Genomic DNA, 22,510 nt, shown 5'->3' on the forward strand with positions numbered 1-22,510 from the left:
TTTGAATTTCACCAATTTTCCTGTATTGTTCTTTTCTACTCCAGAATCCAATCTCACATTTCATTTATTTGTTCTCTTCTTAGTCTCCCTCAATCTGTGACAATTCCTACTTTCCTGGCTTTCATGACCTTGACACTTTTGATGAGTACTGGCTAATTGTCTTTAGGATGTCTTTTAATATGAGTTTGTCTAATTTTTTTTTTCATGATTAGGTTGACGTTATCCATTTTTTAAATCACTGAAGTGATATTTCTGATTGTGTCCTTCTCAGTATATCATATGGGGTGGCATGATGTTGAGATCGTTTATTACTGGTGATATTAACCTTAATCATTTTGTTAAGGTGGTGTCTGCCAGGTTTCCACCTTCAAAATTACTGTTTTTTTTTTTTTTTTAAATTCATGAATATTTTGGGTTAGATATTTTGAGACTATGCTACTGTTTCTCCTCAAATTTGCACCCAATGATTTTAGCATCTACTGGTGTGTCTTGCCTGTAATAGTTACTATATTGGTATTTACTCTATGGTGACTTTGTACTTCCTTCACCTAACTTATTGGTTGAAATTATTCTGTGTGAACGAGCTGTTCCGTCTTTCTCATTAGTTCTTTATTCAATCATTTAATAGTATGGACTCATGGATGTTTATTCTATAGGTTATAATTCAATACTATAATTATTTTGTTGCACAAATTGTTCAGCTTTGGTTATTGAAAGCCCGTTTCGGTCAGCTCTTGTGTGACTTTGATATGCCTTCAACATCTTTTGGGCAATTTATTTTCTGGCCCCAGGCTTATCTGGAATGAACCACTTCTCCAAAGAGCCCTAGGTCTTGGGCACTAGGTTTCTGTGAGAGAAGTGGTTGATTCCAGGGTGTCCTTGTGTCTAGGTCCTCTCAGCCAATAGAGCCAGAAATACCTGTATGAATCCTAACCCATACACACACACACACATACACACACACACACACACAGCCCTATAATTCTGTGTTTGTTTGCCTTTATTTGTATGTGGAAAACCATGAGTTCATACTGATATCTCTGACACCATTCCAACTCTAAGTTTCATTCTTGTTTCCCTTTTTCCTTTTTTGTAACTGATTTCTCCAACAGTGAGAAACCTGGCTCTCATTAGTTACAATAAATTCATTTACTTGTTCAGTCCTAGTGTACCCATAAAATAGTCGCAGGATTCTTAACCCATACCCCTGTGAAAAAGATATTTACTAACTAGAGTGCAGTACTTGCCTATAGTTCTTTTTGTTTTTAGCCTTACCGTATCTAGTCAAAACACTGTTCTCCAAAGCTAGGTTAGTTACTGTATTTTCTTCCTCAGCCCCTTTAGTGTGGTTTCCTCATTCATTTGTAATACAGCTATGCTTATTTATTAGTGTTTATATTTCATTTTGGATTCTTTACACATGTTGATTGATTTTGATTATTTATTGGGAGGATGTGAAATACTACTGATTTTAAGAGTGAAAGCTGTTATACAAAAGGCATTCTACTTGGTTTAACAAGTCCGAAAAAGAATTCCTGATTTTCTTCCCCAAACCTGCTTTTTCACCTAACCTTCTTTATCTCAGTAAGTAACACCATCCCAAAGCAACAGGCAGCCCATTAATAAGTTGTTTGTTCTATTCCAAAGTGCATTCAAAGTAAGAGTGCTTGTTGCCGTCTCAGCTGCTACAGTTCAGCTGTAGGGTTGGCTGTGATTTTCTGGGCTAGACTGCTATAGCAGCCTCCTTAACTGGTTTCTCCCTATCTGTCCTTTCTTCACACAACAGTCAGAGTGATCTTTTAAACATGTAAATCAGGTTGCCCCATGGGCTTGGTTTGTGAGAAAGGGCCTGGTCCAGTCTGTCAGGACTACGGAGGCTTGTTTCTTGCCATCCTTTCCACCTTGGGTTTACGCACTTCTCACCTCCATCTGGCTGGGTGTGGGGAAGACCCGCCAGAGCCACAGAAGACAAGGTGGTTCCCATGGCCAAGTAAATGGACAAGATGGTGCAGAAGAATACAGCTGGTGCATTGGATTTGCCAAAGGAGCTTAAAAATATTCCCGTGACCTTGGAATTATTACAGCCCAGAGAAGAATCAGAATATCAGTTAATGCTAATGGCAAGCAGCATAAAGATGAAGAAGTTATATCTTCAACAGTCTGTCGTGAAATCTGGGAAAAAGTTACTATCAACCGAGAAAGACCCTGAAGAAAAGAAAAAAGAACCTGTAGTAACATTGCAGAATAGCCCTGAAGCGAGAGAAGAAAGTAGCTCCGGTGGCAATGCAAGCAGCAGAGAGGGTGAGACAAATGCTGTAGATTTGTGTTTCATCCTTTATTCAGGAATGAAGCACTTCTGACTCTGTTTGGTTAAAGTCTTGGGAGGTGCTTGCTGCAGCTCTCCGAACAGGAGATGGCTACACTGCTACTGGAACTGGTGAGGAAGAATTAGGATCTCAAATTGAGGAGGCTGTATATCAAGAAATTAAGGAATATAGATACAAAATGCAAAGGTAGAGTATGAAGTAGGATATCAAATCTTAAAGAGCAAAGAATCCAAATTTAAGGGAAAATGTACCATGTGAGAATATTTCTAGTGTCTTATTTGCTAGAATGATGGCACAGGAAATGGCCAGTGATGGGCTCAGAGAGAGATGGAAAAACTTGACCAAAGAAGCCATCAGAGAGCATTAGGTGGCCAAGGCAGGTGGAACCCAGAGTGGCTTGTTCACATATACAGATGTAGTGCTGATGGACTGATAACATTTGTTGTCTGTAATGAATGTGGACGTCAGTGGAAGTTCTGTTGAGCTGGAATAACTACCAAAATATCTGGACTATTTAGAAATTAGATTTTGTATGTTCATTGCAGCACTATTCACAGTAGCAAAGACTTGGAATCAACCATGATTGATACCTATCAGTGGTAGACTGGATGAAGAAAATGTGGTACATATACACCATGGAATGCTACACAGCCATAGAAAAGAACGAGAACATGTCCTTTGCAGCAACATGGATGGAGCTGGAGGCGGTTATCCTAAGTGAACAAACACAGGAGCAGAAAACCAAATAACGCATGTTCTCTCATTTATAAACGGGAGCTAAATACAGAGCACACATGGAGACAAAGCAGGGAACGACCGACACTAGGGCCTATTTGACAGTGGAGGGAGGGAGGGAGGTTGGGGAGGATTGAAAAACTACCTATTAGGTACTATGCTTATTACCTGGGTGGCAAAATAATCTGTATAGCAAACTCCTGTGACATACAATTTACCTATATAACAAATCTGCACATGTACCCCTGACCCTAAAAGTTTTAAAAAGTTACCTGTATTAAATATATTAATGATAGAAAAAAAGAGAACCAATTTGGTAGTTAGCAAAACATAAGTTATATCCAAAAAAATATGCTTTTAGCAGTGTGATGGGACAGAAGCCCAGTCATAGTAAATGGATCAAAAAGTGGGTATCAACAATAGAGCTTTAGGGTTTGTGAATCACTGGTGTAAGAAAGTGGGTCATGAAAGTTGAGTCAGCAGAAACAGTGCTAATCTGGCTTGTAGTTAAGGGAGAATTGTAGCCTTTTCCTGTCCTGCTCTCCTATCCCCCACCATGGATATTAAAGGTAGGAGAATATATACCATAAATGTTTATGGGACAGGTGATACCTCATTTAAAATCTGCTAGCTATTGATGATCAGAAATTGCACTTGAGCTTTATTTCTTTCATTTCGTCATCTTAGCAACCCTGTAAAGTAGGTATCTTCACTTCCATTTCACAGATAGGGTTGTTGGGGTTTAGAAAATGATAACCCTAAATAAAGGCCTCAGAAGCAAAGCTTCTCCTTGACCTTCTCCTGCCCCCTGTCTCTTGCCCCTCATTCTCCCCCTAAGCAAGCCATAGAAACTATAATTCCTTTCTCAAGGCAGGTTATAGAAACTAGAACCTTTCTTCCTCAAAGCCAACCACAAAACCCAAAACATTACTCTAACCTTCTTTTCTATGTAGACCTGCCTATAAAGAAATTCTCTGATCTACCTTGTTTGATAGTAGGTCATAAGACTGCCATTCCCATACCTGGGAAGAAGGAATGCTGCACAAAGAGGTTAAGAAGAATCTGGACAGACAGGCCTTGCTGGGTTTCCCCACTCAGTCTATTCTCATTAAGTCGTATACCCTTTTGAAGGAATAATAGTTCTATAGAGGCTTTTCATTCTTCAACAAATCCAAGTGTAAAAATGGATAGTTTTCCCTGTATCTTTGCATCTTCATTTGGAAGACTCCTGTGTCACATAAAACTTGGATTAAATAAATTTGTTATGCTTTTCAAAAAACAAAAAAAAGATGGATTTTGTAATTAGATTTAAAGCTAGGCCAAGCAACTAGTTTTCCTATAAATTCGATTTTTAAAGCAGCACAATTGGGTTAGTCCTTGTTTTTGACCAAACGCCCCTTCTTTAAATACCTTCTTATATTGGAGACCATATGATAATTGTATTGTATCTGTTTCAGTTTTTTTTTTTTTGTTTTCATTTTTTCTCTTTTTTTTTTTTTTTTTTTTTTTTTTTTTTTGAGACGGAGGCTTGCTCTGTGGCTCAGGCTGGAGCGCAGTGGCCAGATCTCAGCTCACTGCAAGCTCCGCCTCCCGGGTTCACGCCATTCTCCTGCCTCAGCCTCCCGAGTAGCTGGGACTACAGGCGCCCGCCACCTCGCCCAGCTAGTTTTTTGTATTTTTTTTTAGTAGAGACGGGGTTTCACCATGTTAGCCAGGATGATCTCGATCTCCTGACCTCGTGATCCGCCCGCCTCGGCCTCCCAAAGTGCTGGGATTTACAGGCTTGAGCCAGCACGCCCCGGCCTTTTCTTTTTCTTTTTTGAGACAGAGTCTCGCTCTTGTCGCCCAGACTGGAGTTCAGTGGCACAGTCTCAGCTCCCTGAAACCTCTGCCTCCTGGGTTCAAGCTAGTCTCATGCCTCAGCTGAGTAGCTGGGATTACAGGCATGCGCCACCATGCCCAGCTAATTTTTGTATTTTTAGTAGAGATGGGGTTTTGTCATATTGGCCAGGCTGGTCTTGAACTCCTGGCCTCAAATGATCCACCTGCCTTGGCCCCACCAAGTGCTAGGATTGTAGGCGTGAGCCACTGCACCCAGCTTTCTTTCCCCCTATTTTTATAAATGGATTTTTTTTTCTCATTTTTTGTTTTTGCTTTTGTTTTAAGAGATGGGAGTCTCACTCTGTCTCCCGGTCTGGAGTACAGTGTCAAGATGATAGCTCACTGCAGCCTTGAACTCCTAGGCTCCAGGTATCCTTTTGCCTCAGCCTCCTGAGTAGCTGGGGCTATGGGTGTGCCACCATGCCTGGCTAATTAAAACAATTTTTTAGAGATGAGGGTCTCACTGTGTTGCCCAGGCCAATGTTGAACTCCTGACCTCAAGTGATCCACCTGTCTCAGCCTCCTGAGTAGCTGGGATTACAGGTACGAGCCACATGCTTGGGTCATTTTTATAAATTGATATGAAACTTTTATCAATTAAAATTCTGGTAATTTATTTTTATCTCTTAAGTGAAAATGTACCTTGACTTTTTTTTTTTGACAGTTTGAAACATATGCAGTAGAAATTCTCTGTTAATACATAAATGGAAACTACATTTTTTTTCCATATTGGCATGTATCTACAAATATTAAAGGAGGAGAAAACGAATATGATTTTAGATTTAACAAATATGGTGTATATTCAAATAATACTTGACCAACTTATCTAAATTGTACATAATATTTGAACTAGTATATGAATTTGATTTTAATTATGTTCACAAGACTGGGATAATTAGATATTATTTTGCATCTGTAACTGTAATCATTTCTTGTAATGATTAGTGTAATGATTCTTGTAATGCAGGTGTATTGTACTTAATAGATTTTACTTTTGGAAATATGACTGTTGAAATTAGCTTAGCTTTGTTTATTTACTGTTTGACTTCGTATTTTCATTTTGGAGAAGAACACTGTTTTAGTTTAGGAGACTTTTCAAGAGTGAAAGCTTCTGATGATTTTTTTCCCTCATGGAAAGAAATACTGGAAAGAAAATGTTAGTATAATGCAGTTATTGTAAACAGCCTATGACTTGATTTTGATTTGGAAACCTATACTGACCAGGTATTAAGCTTAAGGATTGTATAAATCATTAAAGTTGTGGTCTTTTCATATGGAGGTTGATAGATAATTTTTTTGTCTTGAGTCTTATTTGGTGACTTTCTGTTCATGTAATTCATCATGTGTGAATAAGCTTGTTGAACAAACTGAACACATGGGCTATAACAAGTAGTTTTTTTTCTTATTATACTCAAGTTCTAGGGTACATGTGCACAACATGCAGGTTTGATACATAGGTATACATGTGCCATGTTGGTTTGCTGCACCCATCAGCTCATCATTTACATTAGGTATTTCTCCTAATGCTATCCCTCCCCGAGCCCCCCACCCCACCGACAGGCTCCGGTATGTGATGTTACCCACCCTGTGTCCAAGTGATCTCATTGTTCAGTTCCCCCATATGAGTGAGAACGTGCGGTGTTTAGTTTTCTGTCCTTGTGATAGTTTATAGCAAGTAGTTTTATAGTACAGATATTTCCATTACATTTTATTGTTTAAACAAAACAAAATTTGTTTTTCTGTTAGGAATAAGAAAAAAATGGTTTTTATATAGGTTCTTAGGGTACACTTGCAGTACACTTTACCAGCCACTGCTGCAAAGTCTACGTTTTGTTGTGCTGAATCTGCATTCTATCAGATACCTATGGAAAGACCTTAGTATATGCTTTGCAGTCTGCTTTGCTCCCCTTTTCCAGTTTCCTGTTGCAAATCATTTTGATGTAATACAGAAAACAACATTTAAATATCTACATGAAGAATTGACCCACCAGTATCAGCCCACCTCTGCTTTGTCAGTTCATAGTGAAATCTTTTATCATTCCAAAAATAAAGTACATTTTCTTTTTTCTTTTTTTTTTTGAGACAGAGTGTAACTTTGTCACCCAGGTTGGAGTGCAGTGGCACGATCTCAGCTCACTGCAGCCTCCGCCTCCTAGGTTCAAGTGATTCTCCTGCCTCAGCCTCCTGAGTAGCTGAGATTACAGGCGCCTGCCACCACGCCCAGTTAGTTTTTTGTATTTTTAGTAGTTAGTTTCACCATGTTGGTCAGGCTGGTCTTGAACTCCTGACCTCAAGTGATCCACCTGCCTTGGCCTCCCAAAGTACTGGGATTACAGGCGTGAGCCATCGCACCTGGTTGCATTTTCAAAATAATGAATTTAAGAATAATAAAATTAAAATAGGCCCACTTTTAAATTGTGGTCCATTTTAAAATTTGTAATTCAAATTTTTTGTTGTTAAAAATACATATATAGCCGGGCGCGATGGCTCAAGCCTGTAATCCCAGCACTTTGGGAGGCCGAGACGAGCGGATCACGAGGTCAGGAGATCGAGACCATCCTGGCTAACACAGTGAAACCTCGTCTCTACTAAAAATACAAAAAACTAGCCAGGCGAGGTGGCGGGCGCCTGTAGTCCCAGCTACTCGGGAGGCTGAGGCAGGAGAATGGCGTGAACCCGGGAGGCAGAGCTTGCAGTGAGCTGAGATCCGGCCACTGTACTCCAGCCCGGGCGACAGAGCCAGACTCCGTCTCAAAAAAAAAAAAAAAAAAAAAAAAAAAAAAAAAAATACATATATAAATCAGATAATAGCACTCTTTGGCTGAAAATCCTTCAGGGGCTTCCCAGTAGATTCAGAATAGAATGCAAACCGCTTGTTGGCCTTTAAGAGCCTTTTTGACCTGGCTTCTGCCTCGTGTCTGCTGCTTGGCTCCAACAATTCAGGCCATACATTTGGGCCATATTACCTTTTTTCTGTTTCTTGGTTGCACTGAGCTTTTCCTCGTCTCAGGGTCCCTGCTCTTGGCCTCCTCACTTTCTGAGACACTCTTCCCACAGACCTTGCTTGCCTGGCTGCTGTCTCAGTTCAAATCACTTCCTGGGAGACGCTTTCCCTGAACATTTAACTAAAGAGGCAGCTTCTACTCCCGGGCACTCTATCCCATTTTCCTTATTTTTTCTTGGCAATGTTAATTCTTTAAGTTTTTGTTGTTGTTTGTTTGCTTATTTATTATTTGTCTTTCCTCATTAGCATACAATTTCTATAAGGACAGAGGCTTTTCCCATTTTGTTTCTTGCGGAAGTCTCAGTGCCTGGAACAGTGTTTGGCCATAGTACCTACTTATTGAACATTAAATATTCTTAAGTAAATGAATGAATCAATTGAATTAAATGGACATACTATCAATTCAATAGTATGAATATTCAAAGAGTATGAATACGATGTACTCAAACTCTTTGTCCTTTTGATTAAGCCATAGTTGTTAAAGAGTTTAATGCTCAGTTTTTTTTTCTTTCAACTAGCCATGTCCATCTTCATGTGATCAGCCAGGATTTTGATTCTCCTTGCCTTAAAAACAAAAAGCATTGGAATTCTTTCAATACAGAATACTTCCTAGAATCACAAGGTAAACACTGTTGCTTGATTTTCACATTTGTTTCGTTTTCTGAGCTGTTCTTATATTTGATTTGGTTGTTTCCCTGAATAATAACCTGACCTCAAACACCTATGTACCACTTTGTGTTCCCTATAAAGCGAGCCCTGTGAAAAGAAACTGGATTGGCCGGGCGCGGTGGCTCAAGCCTGTAATCCCAGCACTTTGGGAGGCCGAGACGGGCGGATCACGAGGTCAGGAGATCGAGACCATCCTGGCTAACACGGTGAAACCCCGTCTCTACTAAAAAAATACAAAAAACTAGCCGGGCGAGGTGGCGGGCGCCTGTAGTCCCAGCTACTCGGGAGGCTGAGGCAGGAGAATGGCGTGAACCCGGGAGGCGGAGCTTGCAGTGAGCTGAGATCCGGCCACTGCACTCCAGTTCGGGCGACAGAGCAAGACTCCGTCTCAAAAAAAAAAAAAAGAAAAGAAACTGGATTATTTGGATTGTAGTATTATTGCCACTTTGCTGTGAGTTGTCTTCTTGGGGGACCTAGAAAGCTATTATGTCAGGGTCAGTGTTTTATTGTGACAACAGGGGACTTAAAGACTGCCATGAGGATTAGTGGAGTTCATGGATAAGAAAGCTGTGGACAATTCTTAGTCTCTTCTGCCATCAGTTGGGTGGGAGCTTCAGGGCTGCCTCCTGTCAGGAGTGGTGAAATAGCAGGGGGAATGCTGTGTATATGTAGAAGAAAGCATTTCCTGGTGTGTAATGCTTTCTTACACACCAGGAAATGCTTTCCTGGTGTGTAAGAGCTTAAGCATTGCTGGGGTGTTCACAATGGCAGCTGGCATTTACCAGGCACCAACCAGAGGTAAAGCACTGTGATGAGCTCTTGACAGAGTGATATGGATTGCCTAGAGTGTCCTGAAGGAGTGTATTATTTCAAAGGTCGATTGCTCATATTTATAATCTGATTAAGCTCATTTTGCCTGAGGGAAGTCTAAACTAAATTTACTGAGCTTTAGAATACCTGGCCTGGCATACTGATTGGAGTCATGTCTTTTATTTCATTTTATTTTTGGTATCTCATATTGGTGTTCCAGAGTAGCTGGGATTTGACTTTTCTTCCTTGCCTGCAGCTGTGATCGAGATGGTACAAGAGGCTGGTAGAGTGACTGTCCGAGATGGAATGCCTGAGCTCTTGAAGCTGCCCCTTCGTTGTCATGAGTGCCAACAGCTGCTGCCTTCCATTCCTCAGCTGAAAGAACATCTCAGGAAGCACTGGACACAGTGATTCTGCAGAGCCTGAGCTGCTGCTGCGGTGTGGCCCACTGGAGCAAACTGCTGGCATCTATTCTGGGTTGCTTGTGAACTTCTACTCATTTCCTAAATGAAAACATGCAGCTTTTTCACAGAGTTTATTCTGTTATTGAGTGGCCACAATGTAGAGTGGCTCGAAGTAGTTCAGGATTAGGAATTGGGTGTTGTCATAGATATATTCTCTGGTGAAGGTGGCTGGGATATACCTGACTCACCATCTTCAGGACCCATGTCAGGTCTGACCATTGGGAGCAAAGCTATGTTCACACTGACCTAATGGAGAATATGAAAGCAGTGGGCTGGTTATAAATTTCTGTGTCTTAGATTTATCCTCCGCCTCTGTAGGCATGGACACCCTTTAATCAGAGCACCTAGAGTGACCTCTTATTTATCGTGAAGATACTGATGGGTCTTGTTTTCTGTTAGTCTGTTGTGTAATATTATTCTTTTCCCTTCCTTCGTCGGGAGGCTTACTTTGTCCAGTCCTTCCATTCCCTTCTATCTTAGATTACCTAAATGTTCCCTTCTCAGGAATTCTGTCTCATCAGTTCTTCACTGTGAGCAAAGAGGCCAGATGAGGGTGTGGGGGGTTGGAGTTTTCTTCTAATATCAAGGGTTTCTGGCTGTGAGGAAACAGCCACATGTTCATCATGATTCAGCTGTGAAGTCGTTTTGGACCTGTTGTCTGAAAATAAAGTTAATTTGTTTGAGGCATCTCTCTTAAGTAGGTGGAAATTATTGAAGTTCAGCTGACAATCACAGCATAGGTTCTAATGCAAGAAAAGGTGGTTGGTGAATGAAAAAGTTGCACAGAGCCACTACTTTATTTTTCCTTGAGAACAAATTTGGATAAAACAGTTGTATTCAGTTGTTTTTTGGGATAATATTAAACTAAAGGTGAAGGGAAAGCTAAAAGTTGTTTTGATCAAATTGTGGATATCTTTGGGGTGGGACTATTCACTCAAGTTGTGAGAAAAAAGTAAACACCCTTAACAAAAGCTTCTTCTGGAGAGAAAAAGCCACAGTCCATAGAGACATTTGACCTCAGTGTCTTTCGCAAACAAACAAGATGCCACAGTGGTTACTTAGCATGGGTATAGTAAGAATTATATAATTAATGATCATAGCAGCTCACATTTGTCTAACTCCTATGTGTCCTGCATTATGCTAAACACTTTACTCAAATGATCTCATTGAATTCTCTCTATACATAACTCTATGAGGTTAGGTGCTATTGTTATGCCCCTTTAATGGATGAGGATCTCATATTATATAGTGGGTCCTGGGCACCATCCAAAGTTGGTATTGATTCTGATGCATCAACTCATTATTTTTCCGATCAGTTGAACAGTATAAATGCAAGACTAACAGCAGAAGCCATAGAACCCAGGGGCCTTGGACCTGTGCTGATCAAAAGCTTTCCATGGCATTTCATTGATTTCCCTGAGATCAGCCAGTTCCTTTAGCCCTTTTTGTCCATCTTTCACTACCCAACATCTTTCATCTCTTTTCTCTGCTCCTTCTGCACTCCAGGATTGTAATCCTTAACGTCATTAGTCCATCCATCCATAGTTCTTCTATCTGGCTTGATGCTGGACCTGTGGGCCTGCTCGATTGTCTGTTTCCTCTCCTGAGGTGGTTGTCTGCATACACTGTGGCTCCTGGAGGTTCTTCCCCAACCCAGCTGCAGAGGGCATGTGGCCTTTTCTTTGCAGTCATCAGGTACCAGGCACAGAAACTTTTGAAAATTGGTTGGGCATGGTGGCTCACTCCTGTAATCCCAGCACTTTGGGAGGCCGAGGCGGGCGGATCACGAGGTCAGGAGATTGAGACCATCCTGGCTAACACAGTGAAACCCTGTCTGTACTAAAAAGATAAAAAAAAAAAAAAAAAAATTAGCTGGGTGAGGTGACGGGCGCCTGTAGTCCCAGCTACTTGGGAGGCTGAGGCAGAAGAATGGTGTGAACCCAGGAGGCGGAGCTTGCAGTGAGCTGAGATCGCGCCACTGCACTCCAACCTGGGCAACTGAGTGAGACCCCATCTCAAAAAAAAAAAAAGAAAAAAGAAAATCCTAGGTACATTAGTTAAGAACAGGCTCTGGATTCAGACCTGGTTCCCAATCCTGGCTTTGCTACTCAGAGCTGAGGGATCTTAGGCAAGTTACTTATTTTCTCTGAACTTCAGAATTCACATATGTAAGTGGACATGACAGAGTTGAGTTATAAGGATTAAATAATCTATGTAAAGGGTTTAGCATAGTATCTGGCACGGAGAAGGACTCAATAAATGTTAACTGGAAGCCTCTGCTTTTATCTCATTGGAGGCTGGGAAGGAGGATTCACCTGATCCATGCCTCTCTGCATCTGAATCCTTACTGCTGCTGGAAACTTTCTAAATACGTAGTCCATGTACTCCTTAGATCAGAATTACTGGTTTCCCTTTTAAAAAATGTAAGCACTTGGGCTTCACCCAAGAATTACTGAATCACAATCCTGAGGGCCTAGGAATCTTCATTTTATTTTATTTTATTTATTTATTTTTTTGAGACGGAGTCTGGCTCTGTCGCCCAGGCTGGAGTGCGGTGGCCGGATCTCAGTTCACTGCAAGCTCCGCCTCCCAGGTTTACACCATTCTCCTGCCTCCGCCTCCCAAGTAGCTGGGACTACAGGCGCCCGCCTCGTCCCCGGCTAGGTTTTGTATTCTTTAGTAGAGACAGGGTTTCACCGTATTAGCCAGGATGGTCTCGATCTCCTGACCTTGTGATCCGCCCGTCTCGGCCTCCCAAAGTGCTGGGATTACAGGCTTGAGCCACCGCGCCCGGCCGGAATCTTCATTTTAAACCATTCAGGGTGAACTTTATTTTATTGAGGTTTGAGAACCACGATATAAATGAACCTTTGGCTTCAAAGCACCTTGCATTTCTGAAGCTCCTGGAGTGAGTGGAGTGACCCGGTCATCTTTCAGACCCAGTGAGAGGGTAGGTGTGAAGCTGGGATGGACACCCTACTCCTAGTATGAGATCTTGTCCTGGTCTAGCCACCCTAAGCCCTGAGCTTCCTGGCACAGCTGGGAGGTATTCAGTTGTTCATCCTCACATGTAGCCCTTCAATGACATTTCTAGAGCCCCTGCTGGCCAGGCCCTGTGTTGGGTGCCAGCTGCTGCTTTTGTTGGGCATTTGATCCCCCTAACTCTGAAGCGGGAATCAGCCCTGTTTATCAGATGAGATAACTGAGGCTCAGATAAATGAAGCTACTTGCCTGGGGTGAGGAATGAGAAAAAGATTTGAACACAGATCCATCTCACTTCAAGACACTAGAAGTAGCAGCCTCTCCCACCCCCTTCTACTCTACCCCAGACCCATTTCCCACCATGCCTACCCCATGTGGCCTCTGGTAGAGTTGGTGCTATTTAACCCTTTCTTTGCTTCCTTCCCAGAGTTAAAGGAAGGCTGGAACCCTCACCTGCTGCTTCTCCTCCTGCTTGTCATACTCTTCATTCCTGCCTTCTGGAGCCTGAAGACCCACCCAATGTGGAGGTGAGGCCAGGGGATCAGGAAGGGCAGGAAGGTGGTCGGCATGGGTCACTGCCCATCTCCCTGACCCCAGCCCCAGGGTTGGAGAACATATGGTAACAATGACGACGGTGGAATAATAACCAACTCACAGCCACCGTGTGCTGGACACTGTGGAGGGCACTCCCTTCACCCCTATGGCAGCCCTATGAGCATGAGACACTGCAGTTGCCCTTATTTTATAAATGAGGAAACCGAGGCACGGAAAGGTCAAGGAATTTGTCCAAAGTCACATAGCTCTGAAGTGGAGAAATTGGGATTGAAACTCTGTGTCCTTAAACAGAGACCTCAGCTGTGATCTTGTCCAGTGGGTTTTAAGTTTTGAGGCTCAAGGGGCATCAGGGGCCACTAGGTGGTGGTGAAGAGGTGGCTGTAATACTTCACACCTCTGAAATGGCCTCTGTGCGCACCCCTGGTTGCCGATGAAGAAGTTGAAGCTTAGAAGGGCCAACATTTGCCCAGCACACAACAGGCATCCAAGAACATAATCTAAATATCCCTTCAGGAGCCTGCGACGGAGACTCGCTGTTCCCATTTTACAGATGGGGAAACCAAGCCCCAGGGAAGGAGGAGGCGCCTGGGCTGTGTCTTGTGATGCTCGGAAGTTCCTGTAGGATGAAGCTGGGGAGCGTCCGAATGGGAGGCCAGGCTGTCGTCTGGTGATGTCAGGGTCCTCACCCCTCTCTGCCCCCTCAGGCTATGGAAGAAGATATGGGCCGTCCCCAGCCCCGAGCAGTTCTTCGTGCCCCTGTACGAGGGCTGCAGCGGAGACTTCAAGGTGAGCTCCCCACCCTGTGATGAGCTCCTCTGAGCCCCTCCTCCTCTTCAGGAGCCTCACCTCTCCTCACCCCAGGCTCCCCAGCCTCACCCCATAGGCCTAGAGCATCCAGGTCTCAGCCATGCCACAAGCCAGGCCTCAGTTTCCCAACGTGCAAAGTGTAGACATTCTTGTAGTGCAGAATTGGCAGAAGTAGTAAACAAGATTTGACCAGGTGTAGTGGCTCACATCTGCAATCCCAACAGTTTGGGAGGCCAAAGCAGGTGGACTGTTTGAGGCCAGGAGTTCCAGAACAGCCTGGGCAACACAGGGAGACCCCGACCACCACTCCGCCTCCCCATCTCTACCAAAACTTTTAAAATCATTCAAGCGAGGTGGTGCACACCTGTAGTCCCAGCTACTCAGGAGGCTGAGGCAGGAGAATCGTTCACAGGCTGCAGTGAGCTATGATCACACCACTGCACTCCAGCCTGGCCAACAGACAGAGACCCTATCTAAAAAAATAATAATAATAAAATAAAATAAAATAAGAAAGAAAGAGTAAACAAAATAATGCAGCACTGACCCAGCCCAAGGAGCCAGACTGGGAGAGGGGGTGAGGCTGGTGGTCTTTTGAGTCACAGATTGCCCCCGTGGTCCTTTCTTAGGTGCCCTTAACCTGGGTTGGAGAGGGAGTGGGTTCTGGGAAGGGTCTGGCCCCAACGTTCGCCAAGCCTCCAACTCGCCACCTCCCGCCAGCACCCACAGGTTGTCTGTGTCCATTTACAGCCCTGTCACCCACCCTGCAGCAGTGGGAGGGGCTGCTGCAGAGAGGATGTGGTGACAGAGGTGGGAGGGGCAGCCCCACCTGCTGCAGCTGAGCCTGAAAGTCAGACAGTGCAGACCTAGAGCATTGATTGAGCTCCTGCTTTCTGCCTGGCGCTGCGCTGGACACCCTTCCTGCCTCACTCATTCTCATATTCACAGCAGCCCCTGCAGAGCGGATGTTCTACTGCCCCCAGGGCACCCACAAGGAGGCCAAAGCTCAGAGTAGGCAGAGAGGAACCTGGACTCTCACCCACATAAGACCCACCCTTTCCTCTTCCCTAAAGCTTAAATATCACATTTGGGTTGATTTTTACCAATACTCATATGGCACTTGCTATATACCAGGCAGTCCCCTAGGAGCATCACAAACAGTGACTCATTTAACTCTCACGATGACCCTATGGATGGGTGCTATTATTAGGTCCATTTTACAGATGAGGAAACTGAGGCACCGAGAGGGTAACTAATTGGCTTAAGGGCACACAGCTGAGAAGTGACTTTAAATCAGTGGTGGTAGTCACATCACAGTTCTGAGATGAGTTTTTGAGGAAGATGAGCTCAAAACACGGAGATTCCCATTCTCTGGGATTTTCCTTGCCAATTGCATGAGGATTCTGGTGTCATGAGTGGGAGTCCGGCCATGGGAAGGGAAGGGGAGGGTCCTTCAAGTTTAAGGGCCACCACCTCAGCCAGCATCACTCACATCCTTTATCCTCAAAGTATACAAAGGCCTTTCCAAGTGGCTTTTCACTGATCCACTCCACTCATTCATTTTGTTAATAAACATTTATTGAGCACCTACTGTGTGCTAGGTACTGGGGCTACAACCATGGACAGAAGAGATAAGACTTATGCCCGGGGGCCAAGTTTCTGTCTGGTGGCAACACATAAACCAGGAGAGTGCTAGGTTTCAAGAAGCATCAAGGAGGAGGGAAAGCAGGAGATGGCTCAGGGGTACCTCAGACCTCAGGCCCTCCTGCCCCCGTGTCTCCTTGACTCAGGAATCTTGGCCCCTGCTTGGGCTATGGGGTCACCAGTTGGCTGAGTGGTCACACTACTAAGGGTAGCAACTCCCTTCTACAAGTAGGGAAACTGAGGTGCAGTGTAGGAAGGGGACACCAGTGGGGCCCCCACTAGGGTAGGAGCACATTGCAGTCCTGATTCCTCGCTCGCTCTCTGTCTCTCCGTGTCTTTGGTCTGTCTTCACATCTCTGTCTTTCTCTCTTGATGTCTCTTTGTCTTGTCTCTGTGTCTGTGTCTGTCTTTCTGTCTGTTTAAACCTTCACCTTGGCTGGGTGCGGTGGCTCACACCTATAATCCCAGCACTTTGGGAGGCTGAGGCGGGTGGATCACCTGAAGCAGGAGTTCAAGACCAGTCTGGCCAACATGGTGAAACCCCACCTAGATTAAAAATACAAAAATTAGCCAGGTGTGGTGACAGGCGCCTGTAGTCCCAGCTACTTGGGAGGTTTACGCGGGAGAATCACTTGAACCTGGGAGGCAGAGGTTGCAGTGAGCTGAGATGGCACCACTGCACTCTAGCCTGGGCAACAGAGCCAAACTGTCTCAAAAGAATAAAAGTAAAAAAATAAATAAATAAATAAACCCTCACCTTACCCCCATCCTGTGCTAAGACTCTCTTTTTCTCTTTCACAGAAGTGGGTGGGTGCTCCCTTCACTGGCTCCAGGCTGGAGTTGGGACCCTGGAGCCCAGAAGTGCCCTCAGCCCTGGAGGTATACAGCTGCCACCCACCACAGAGCCCGGCCAAGAGGCTGCAGCTCACGGAGCTACGGGAACCAGCAGAGCTGGTGGAGTCTGATGGCGTGCCAGCCAGCTTCTGGGCGACAGCCCAGAACTCGGGAGGCTCAGCTTACAGTGATGAGAGGGACCGGCCGTACGGCCTGGTGTCCATCGATACAGTGACTGTGCTAGATGCAGAGGGGCCATGCACCTGGCCCTGCAGCTGTGAGGATGACGGCTACCCAGCCCTGGACCTGGACGCTGGCCTGGAGCCCAGCCCAGGCCTAGAGGATCCACTCTTGGGCGCGGGAACCACAGTCCTCTCCTGCGGCTGTGTCTCAGCTGGCAGCCCTGGGCTAGGAGGGCCCCTGGGAAGCCTCCTGGACAGACTAAAGCCACCCCTTGCAGATGGGGAGGACTGGGCTGGGGGACTGTCCTGGGGTGGCCGGTCGCCCGGAGGGGTCTCAGAGAGTGAGGCGGGCTCGCCCCCGGCTGGCCTGGATATGGACACGTTTGACAGTGGCTTCGTGGGCTCTGACTGCAGCAGCCCTGTGGAGTGTGACTTCACCAGCCCCGGGGACGAAGGGCCCCCCCGGAGCTACCTCCGCCAGTGGGTGGTCATTCCCCCACCACTTTCGAGCCCTGGACCCCAGGCCAGCTAGTGAGGCTGACCAGCTGTCCAGAGGTGGCCAGGCCACTGGGCCCTGAGCCAGAGACAAGGCCACTTGAGTTATGATGTGAAGACACCTGCAGCCTTTGGTCTCCTGGATGGTCCTTTGAGCCTGATGTTTACAGTGTGTGTGTGTGCGTGTGCGTGCACGTGCATATGCATGTGTGTGTGTGCATATGCGTGTGTGTGTGCATATGCGTGCATGAGTGTGTGTGTGTGTCTTAGGTGCGCAGTGGCATGTCCACCTGTGTGTGTGATTGCATGTGCCTGTGGGCCTGGAATAATGCCCATGGTACTCCATACATTCACCTGCCCTGTACATGTCTGGGCCCACGGAGCTCACCCATGTGCATGAGTGTGCACAGCAAACATGTCTGTGGTCAACAGATGACAACAGCCATCTTCCCTTCTGGGGTCTTGTGTTGCAAGCTGGTCCACAGCACCTCCGGGGCTTTGTGGGATCAGGGCATAGTGTGAAAGATGCTGAGTCCAGGCCTCCAGCTTCTGCCTCCAGGAGCTGCAAGAAGTCCATGTTGTTCCTTATCACCTGCCAGCAGGAAGGGAAAGGGGATGGAGTGAGCCCACAGTGACCCCGGGAATGGGAAGATTTTGGGTGGCCCATGGATGAAGGTCTGAATCCCGACTCTGATACCTTCTGGCTGTGCTACCTGAGCCAAGTCGCCGCCCCTCTCTGGTCTAGAGTTTCCTTGTCCGGACAATGGGGAAAGCATGACCCACCTGGGGGAAATTGGCGATGTCACCCGTGTACAGTACACAGCCCAGAGCAGACCCTCAATAAACGTCAGCTTCCTTCCTTCTGTGGCCAGAGCCGAGGCGGGCGGGGTGAGAACATCAATCGTCAGTGACAGCCTGGGTGCCCAAGGGGCCGTCCCACTTGCAGAGGGCCACTCAGGGGGTTTCCAGGCTTAAAATCAGTCTGTTGCGTCTCGTGGAAACAGCTCCCCACCAACCAAGATTTCTTTTTCTAACTTCTGCTACTAAGTTTTTAAAAATTCCCTCTATGTGCTCAAGAGATATTTGTTAAACACCAATTACATAGCAGGCCAAGGCTCATGGGACCCTTCCCCCGTGGCATTCATGGAGGAAGGGTGCAGGCCGGAACCATGCAGTGTGCTCCAGCCACACGTCCTGCTGGGCCCCCCACCCCGCCCCAGTTCAGTCCTGCATCTTACTTGTTCATCCTGGATAACTGAAGGGAGGTCAAGTTTTTTATCATTGATTTGTCAGAGAACCTGTCGAAGTGTGAATTAAGAAGCTAAGAAAATACTTCTTAGCAACATTTTCTTTTTCTTTTTTTTTCTTTTGAGACAGTTTCACTCTTGTCGCCCAGGCTGGAGTGCAGTGGTGCAATCTCAGCTCACTGCAACCTGTCTCCCCGGTTTAAGCGATTCTCCTTCATCAGCCCCCGAGTAGCTGGAATTACAGGCACACACCACTACACCTGGCTAATTTTTGTATTTTTAGTAGAGCTGGGGCCACCCTGGCCCGGCCCCGTCTTCCCCAAAGGGCAGACTGCAGGCTGCAGGGCCATGCTGGAGGAGCCAGCTCTGGCTCACTCGTGCTTTTGGAGCAGGGTTGCGTTGGAAGTCAGCAGAAGTTGGTCCTTCATTTCTCATCTGTGAAATGGGGTGGCTGGGAGAGGTAGCTGAGAGAATGTGTGAGAGTCCTTGGTGCCCGGCAGGAGGCTGGAAGGTTTTAGAACACTGATGGTTATAAGAGTGGGACTGTGAGCCTGGGATCGAGGGGTGTGAGACTTGGATGGGAGCACAAGAGTAGAAGCACAGCTTCTGCACAGGGGGCCGCCCTCAGCACCCCCTGCACCTGCACCCTAGGGACTCTTGGGTCCAGATGTGCTGTGGTTTTCACACCTTCTTGGGGGCAACAGGTTCCAGGAGCCACCTGCAGGTGTCACCTCAGCTAGGCTCCCAGGAAACCAGCGCAGCTCTCCTGCACCCAGAGCTTGCTGGGTGGGGGAGGGGAACACAGATGGCTGGGGAGGGCCTGACTGAGGCCAGACTGGGGGGCTCTGGACTGGGGCAGACGAGGTTTCTCAGGATCCCACCTTTGAAGGGAACTCAGTCCATAAACACAGAGGAGCAAAGTTGGAGGCCAGGTGCAGTAACTCACACCTGTGATCCCAGTACTTTGGGAGGCCAAGGCAGGTGGATCACTTGAGGCCAGGAGTCCAAGACCAGCCTGGGCAACATAGCAAGGCCCCATCTCTACAAAAATTATTATTTAAAAAAAAATTAGCCGGGCGTGGTGGTGCTTGCCTGTAGTCCCAGCTGCTCGGAACGCTAAGGTGGGAGGATTGCTGGAGCCCAGGAGTTTGAGGCTGCAGTGAGCTGTGATTGCACCGTTGCACTCCAGCCTGGGTCACAGATCAAGACCCTGTCTCTTAAAAATAAAAGTTGGAGACAAGAGCTGGCTCATCACCTGAAAGGACGGATTAGTAGGTAGGAGGGTGGGTGGAGGATGGATGAATGTGTGGATGGATAGGAGGATGGTATTAAGTTGGTGCAAAAGTCTTTGCTGTTACTCTTAATGGCTTTAATAAAGAGCTTGAAGGAAGAATGGTTGGTTGGATAGACAGAGATAAACGCATACTGGAAACAAAGATAAAGATAAAACACAAGTCATACCAGGCCAGCAACTCTATTTTGTTCACTGCCTTTAGTCTCAGCCTGGCACATAGTAGGCACTCAATAAAGCCTGATTTGTAGCATTTGCTTATTTCCATGGTGTAATTTCATGCTCCTGATTTGAGTCAAAACACAGAGTTGGGAAGAGATATGCACAGTCTGCTCTCTTGGCTGGTATGAGTGAGGCCCGGCTCACTTACCGATGGTAGCCCAAAGAGAACATCAAGAGGGGCAGGGGGCTTCAGGGAGGAGGTGGTGTTGGTTGGACTTTGAAAAATGAATAGGAGGCTGGGAATGGTGGCTCATGACTGTAATCCTAGCACTTTGGGAGGCCGAGGTGGGCAGACCATTTGAGGTCAGGAGTTCGAGACCAGCCTGGGCAACATGGTGAAACCCAGTGTCTACTAAAAGTACAAAAATTAGCTGGGTGTGGTGGCGCATGCCTGTAATCCCAGCTACTCAGGGGGCTGAGGCAGGAGAATCTGGAAGATGGAGGTTGCAGCGAGCAGAGATTGCACCACTGTACTCCAGCCTGGGTGACAGAGTCAGACTACATCTCAAAAAAAAAAAGAAAAAAGAAAAATGAATAGGACTTGTTAGATGTACCAGCTATTTGGGGCAGAGGGAAGAGCCTGGACAAAGGCCTGGAGGTATGACTAAGGATCAGGAGCAAGTGGGACGGGTGGTTCCTTGCCCTCCAAAGACCAGGCCAGAACTGCTGACAAGCCTCACTTAAGAGGAAGGGGGACCAATAGCAACATCACTTTCCCAGCCGCCGCATTCCTCACCTTGCAAGCTCTGAGGGGCAAAGTCATCCATTTGACAGATGAAATGAAGGCACACTTCAGGCTGGTCACCTGCCTGAGGTCACACACTGAATGAGTGGTCAGAGTTGGAACCAGAACTCTGGGCTCCTGATGCCAATTTCAGCTCTTTTTCACCTTGCCCTGCTGGAAAGTACCTAGATTGAGAGGTGAGGAAGGTTTAGCAGACCCCTGTGGGTGCCCGTTGCATCTGCCTGTGCAGCAGTTTGGAGACGTGGCCAACCCCAGATCTGCGAGTGGCTACGTGACCCAGGCCTGCCCAATAGGATGTTTCTTCCCTGTGGCAACAGTACAGTTTAAGGACAGACATACCCTAGTGGTCCATACTCTCTTTCTGCTTGGATTACTAAGCTGTAAGGAGGGTACTGGGAGGGGCAGCTAGAAACACACAAGAAAGCAGAGCTGAGAGATGGAGACATAGTCCCAGTGATAGCTCTTGAGATCCTGGATCCAGCCATGCCTGAAACCACGTTTCTCCTGGACTGTTTAGATACATTAGTATGGAAGTCTTTACGCTATTCACCAAATATTTCCAGCTTTTGGCCTTCTGGGCACATGGCAGGATTGTACCTCCTGACCCTCTGTAGCCAGATGGGGCCATGTGACTGGCTGGGACTGGGCAGTTGTGAGCAGAAGTGATAAGTCTCACTTCTAGGCAGAGCATTTTTCGGATGGCTGCCACGCCCCCTAGGGGGTTTTTCCTTGCTGTCACAGAGACAGATGATGATTATGACTGCTCCATCTGCCTGGGCACCTGGGCCCTTGAGTGAGGAGATACAGACTGAAGTTTCAGTTCACCTGTGATAGACATGTATCGTGAACAAGAAATCAATCCTTTGTTGTTCTAAGATGGGGTTGTTTGTTACCACAGCATAATCCTGCCTACCCTAGCTGAATCAGTGAGCTGATAAATTTCCTTTTTATGCTTAAGCTGGTTTGAGGTGGGTTTCTGTCCCTTGCAGCAGAAAGTGTTCTAGCGTTATTCTGATATTATCCCCACAGTAAGGACTCTGCTTCCAATGTAAGGAAGGACCCTGTATTAGTCCTTGTGTCACTATAAAGAAATACCAGGCTGGGCTGGGATCACGCCTATAATCCCACCACTTTGGGAGGCTGAGGCAGGCGGATCCCTTGAGGCCAGGAGTTCAAGACCAGCCTGGCCAACATGGCAAAACCCCGTCTCTACTAAAAATACAAAAATTAGTCCAGCATGGTGGCACATGCCTGTAATCCCAGCTACTCAGGAGGCTGAGACACGAGGATCGCTTGAATCTGGGAGGCAGAGGTTGCAGTGAGCCGAGATGATGCCACTGCACTCCAACGTGAGTGACAGAGAGATCCTGTCTCAAAAAATAAAAATAAAAAAGAGAAATATCAGGGACTAGGTAATTTACAAAGAAGCTTAATTGGCTCACAGTTCTGCAGGCTGTGCAGGAAGCAAGGCACCAACAGTTATTCTGGGTGAGGCCTCAGGCAGCTTCCAATCATAGCGGAAGGTGAAGGGGGAGCCTGCGTGTCACCTGGCAAGATCTGGAGGAAGAGAGCAAAGTGGGAGGTCCCAGACTCTTTTAAACAACCAGATCGCCGGGCAT

At 46.2% G+C, this 22,510-nt stretch overlaps 2 protein-coding genes and 1 pseudogene across 12 annotated transcripts in view; all 3 read left to right on the plus strand.

Moving 5' to 3' along the window:
* APTX (aprataxin) overlaps positions 1-10,726 on the plus strand; it is a 56,245-nt gene extending 45,519 nt beyond the window's left edge. For 5 of the 10 annotated variants that reach the window (XM_017856503.1, XM_017856506.1, XM_017856501.1 and 2 more), the window contains exons 7-8: positions 8,466-8,569; positions 9,683-10,722. In XM_017856503.1, the coding sequence (XP_017711992.1) occupies positions 8,466-8,569; positions 9,683-9,837 (259 nt within the window). In that variant the 3' untranslated portion in view covers positions 9,838-10,722. Of the gene's footprint in view, positions 1-8,465; positions 8,570-9,682 lie in introns of all 10 variants that reach the window. The other 5 variants (XM_017856502.1, XM_017856507.1, XM_017856509.1 and 2 more) reach the window with 2 other exon arrangements.
* Positions 1,842-2,924, plus strand: LOC108518244 (transcription elongation factor A protein 1 pseudogene; annotated as a pseudogene).
* A 1,932-nt stretch (positions 10,727-12,658) lies between the features above and the next one.
* On the plus strand, positions 12,659-20,177 carry IL21R (interleukin 21 receptor). 2 transcript variants are annotated; one of them, XM_017856514.1, is made up of 4 exons: positions 12,659-12,840; positions 13,300-13,399; positions 14,132-14,213; positions 16,677-20,177. In XM_017856514.1, exons 2-4 carry the CDS (start codon positions 13,392-13,394, stop codon positions 17,421-17,423), a joined length of 837 nt encoding a protein of 278 aa, XP_017712003.1. In that variant the 5' UTR covers positions 12,659-12,840; positions 13,300-13,391; the 3' UTR covers positions 17,424-20,177. The 2 variants fall into 2 exon arrangements, with proteins under 2 accessions (XP_017712003.1, XP_017712002.1); XM_017856513.1 differs by having other exon boundaries at positions 12,659-13,399; positions 16,677-18,638.
* Positions 20,178-22,510: the final 2,333 nt, after the last annotated feature.

Source organism: Rhinopithecus bieti, unplaced genomic scaffold, assembly GCF_001698545.2.
Source record: "Rhinopithecus bieti isolate Rb0 unplaced genomic scaffold, ASM169854v2 scaffold_44986, whole genome shotgun sequence".
NCBI classification, from domain to species: Eukaryota; Metazoa; Chordata; class Mammalia; order Primates; family Cercopithecidae; genus Rhinopithecus; species Rhinopithecus bieti.

Coding starts and splice junctions, on each gene's coding strand:
- IL21R (XM_017856513.1), top strand. CDS start 13,134: ATGAGAAAAAGATTTGAACACAGATCCATCTCACTTCAAGACACTAGA. Junction 13,400..14,131: donor AAGACCCACCCAATGTGGAG/GTGAGGCCAGGG, acceptor CTGCCCCCTCAG/GCTATGGAAGAAGATATGGG. Junction 14,214..16,676: donor GCTGCAGCGGAGACTTCAAG/GTGAGCTCCCCA, acceptor TCTCTTTCACAG/AAGTGGGTGGGTGCTCCCTT.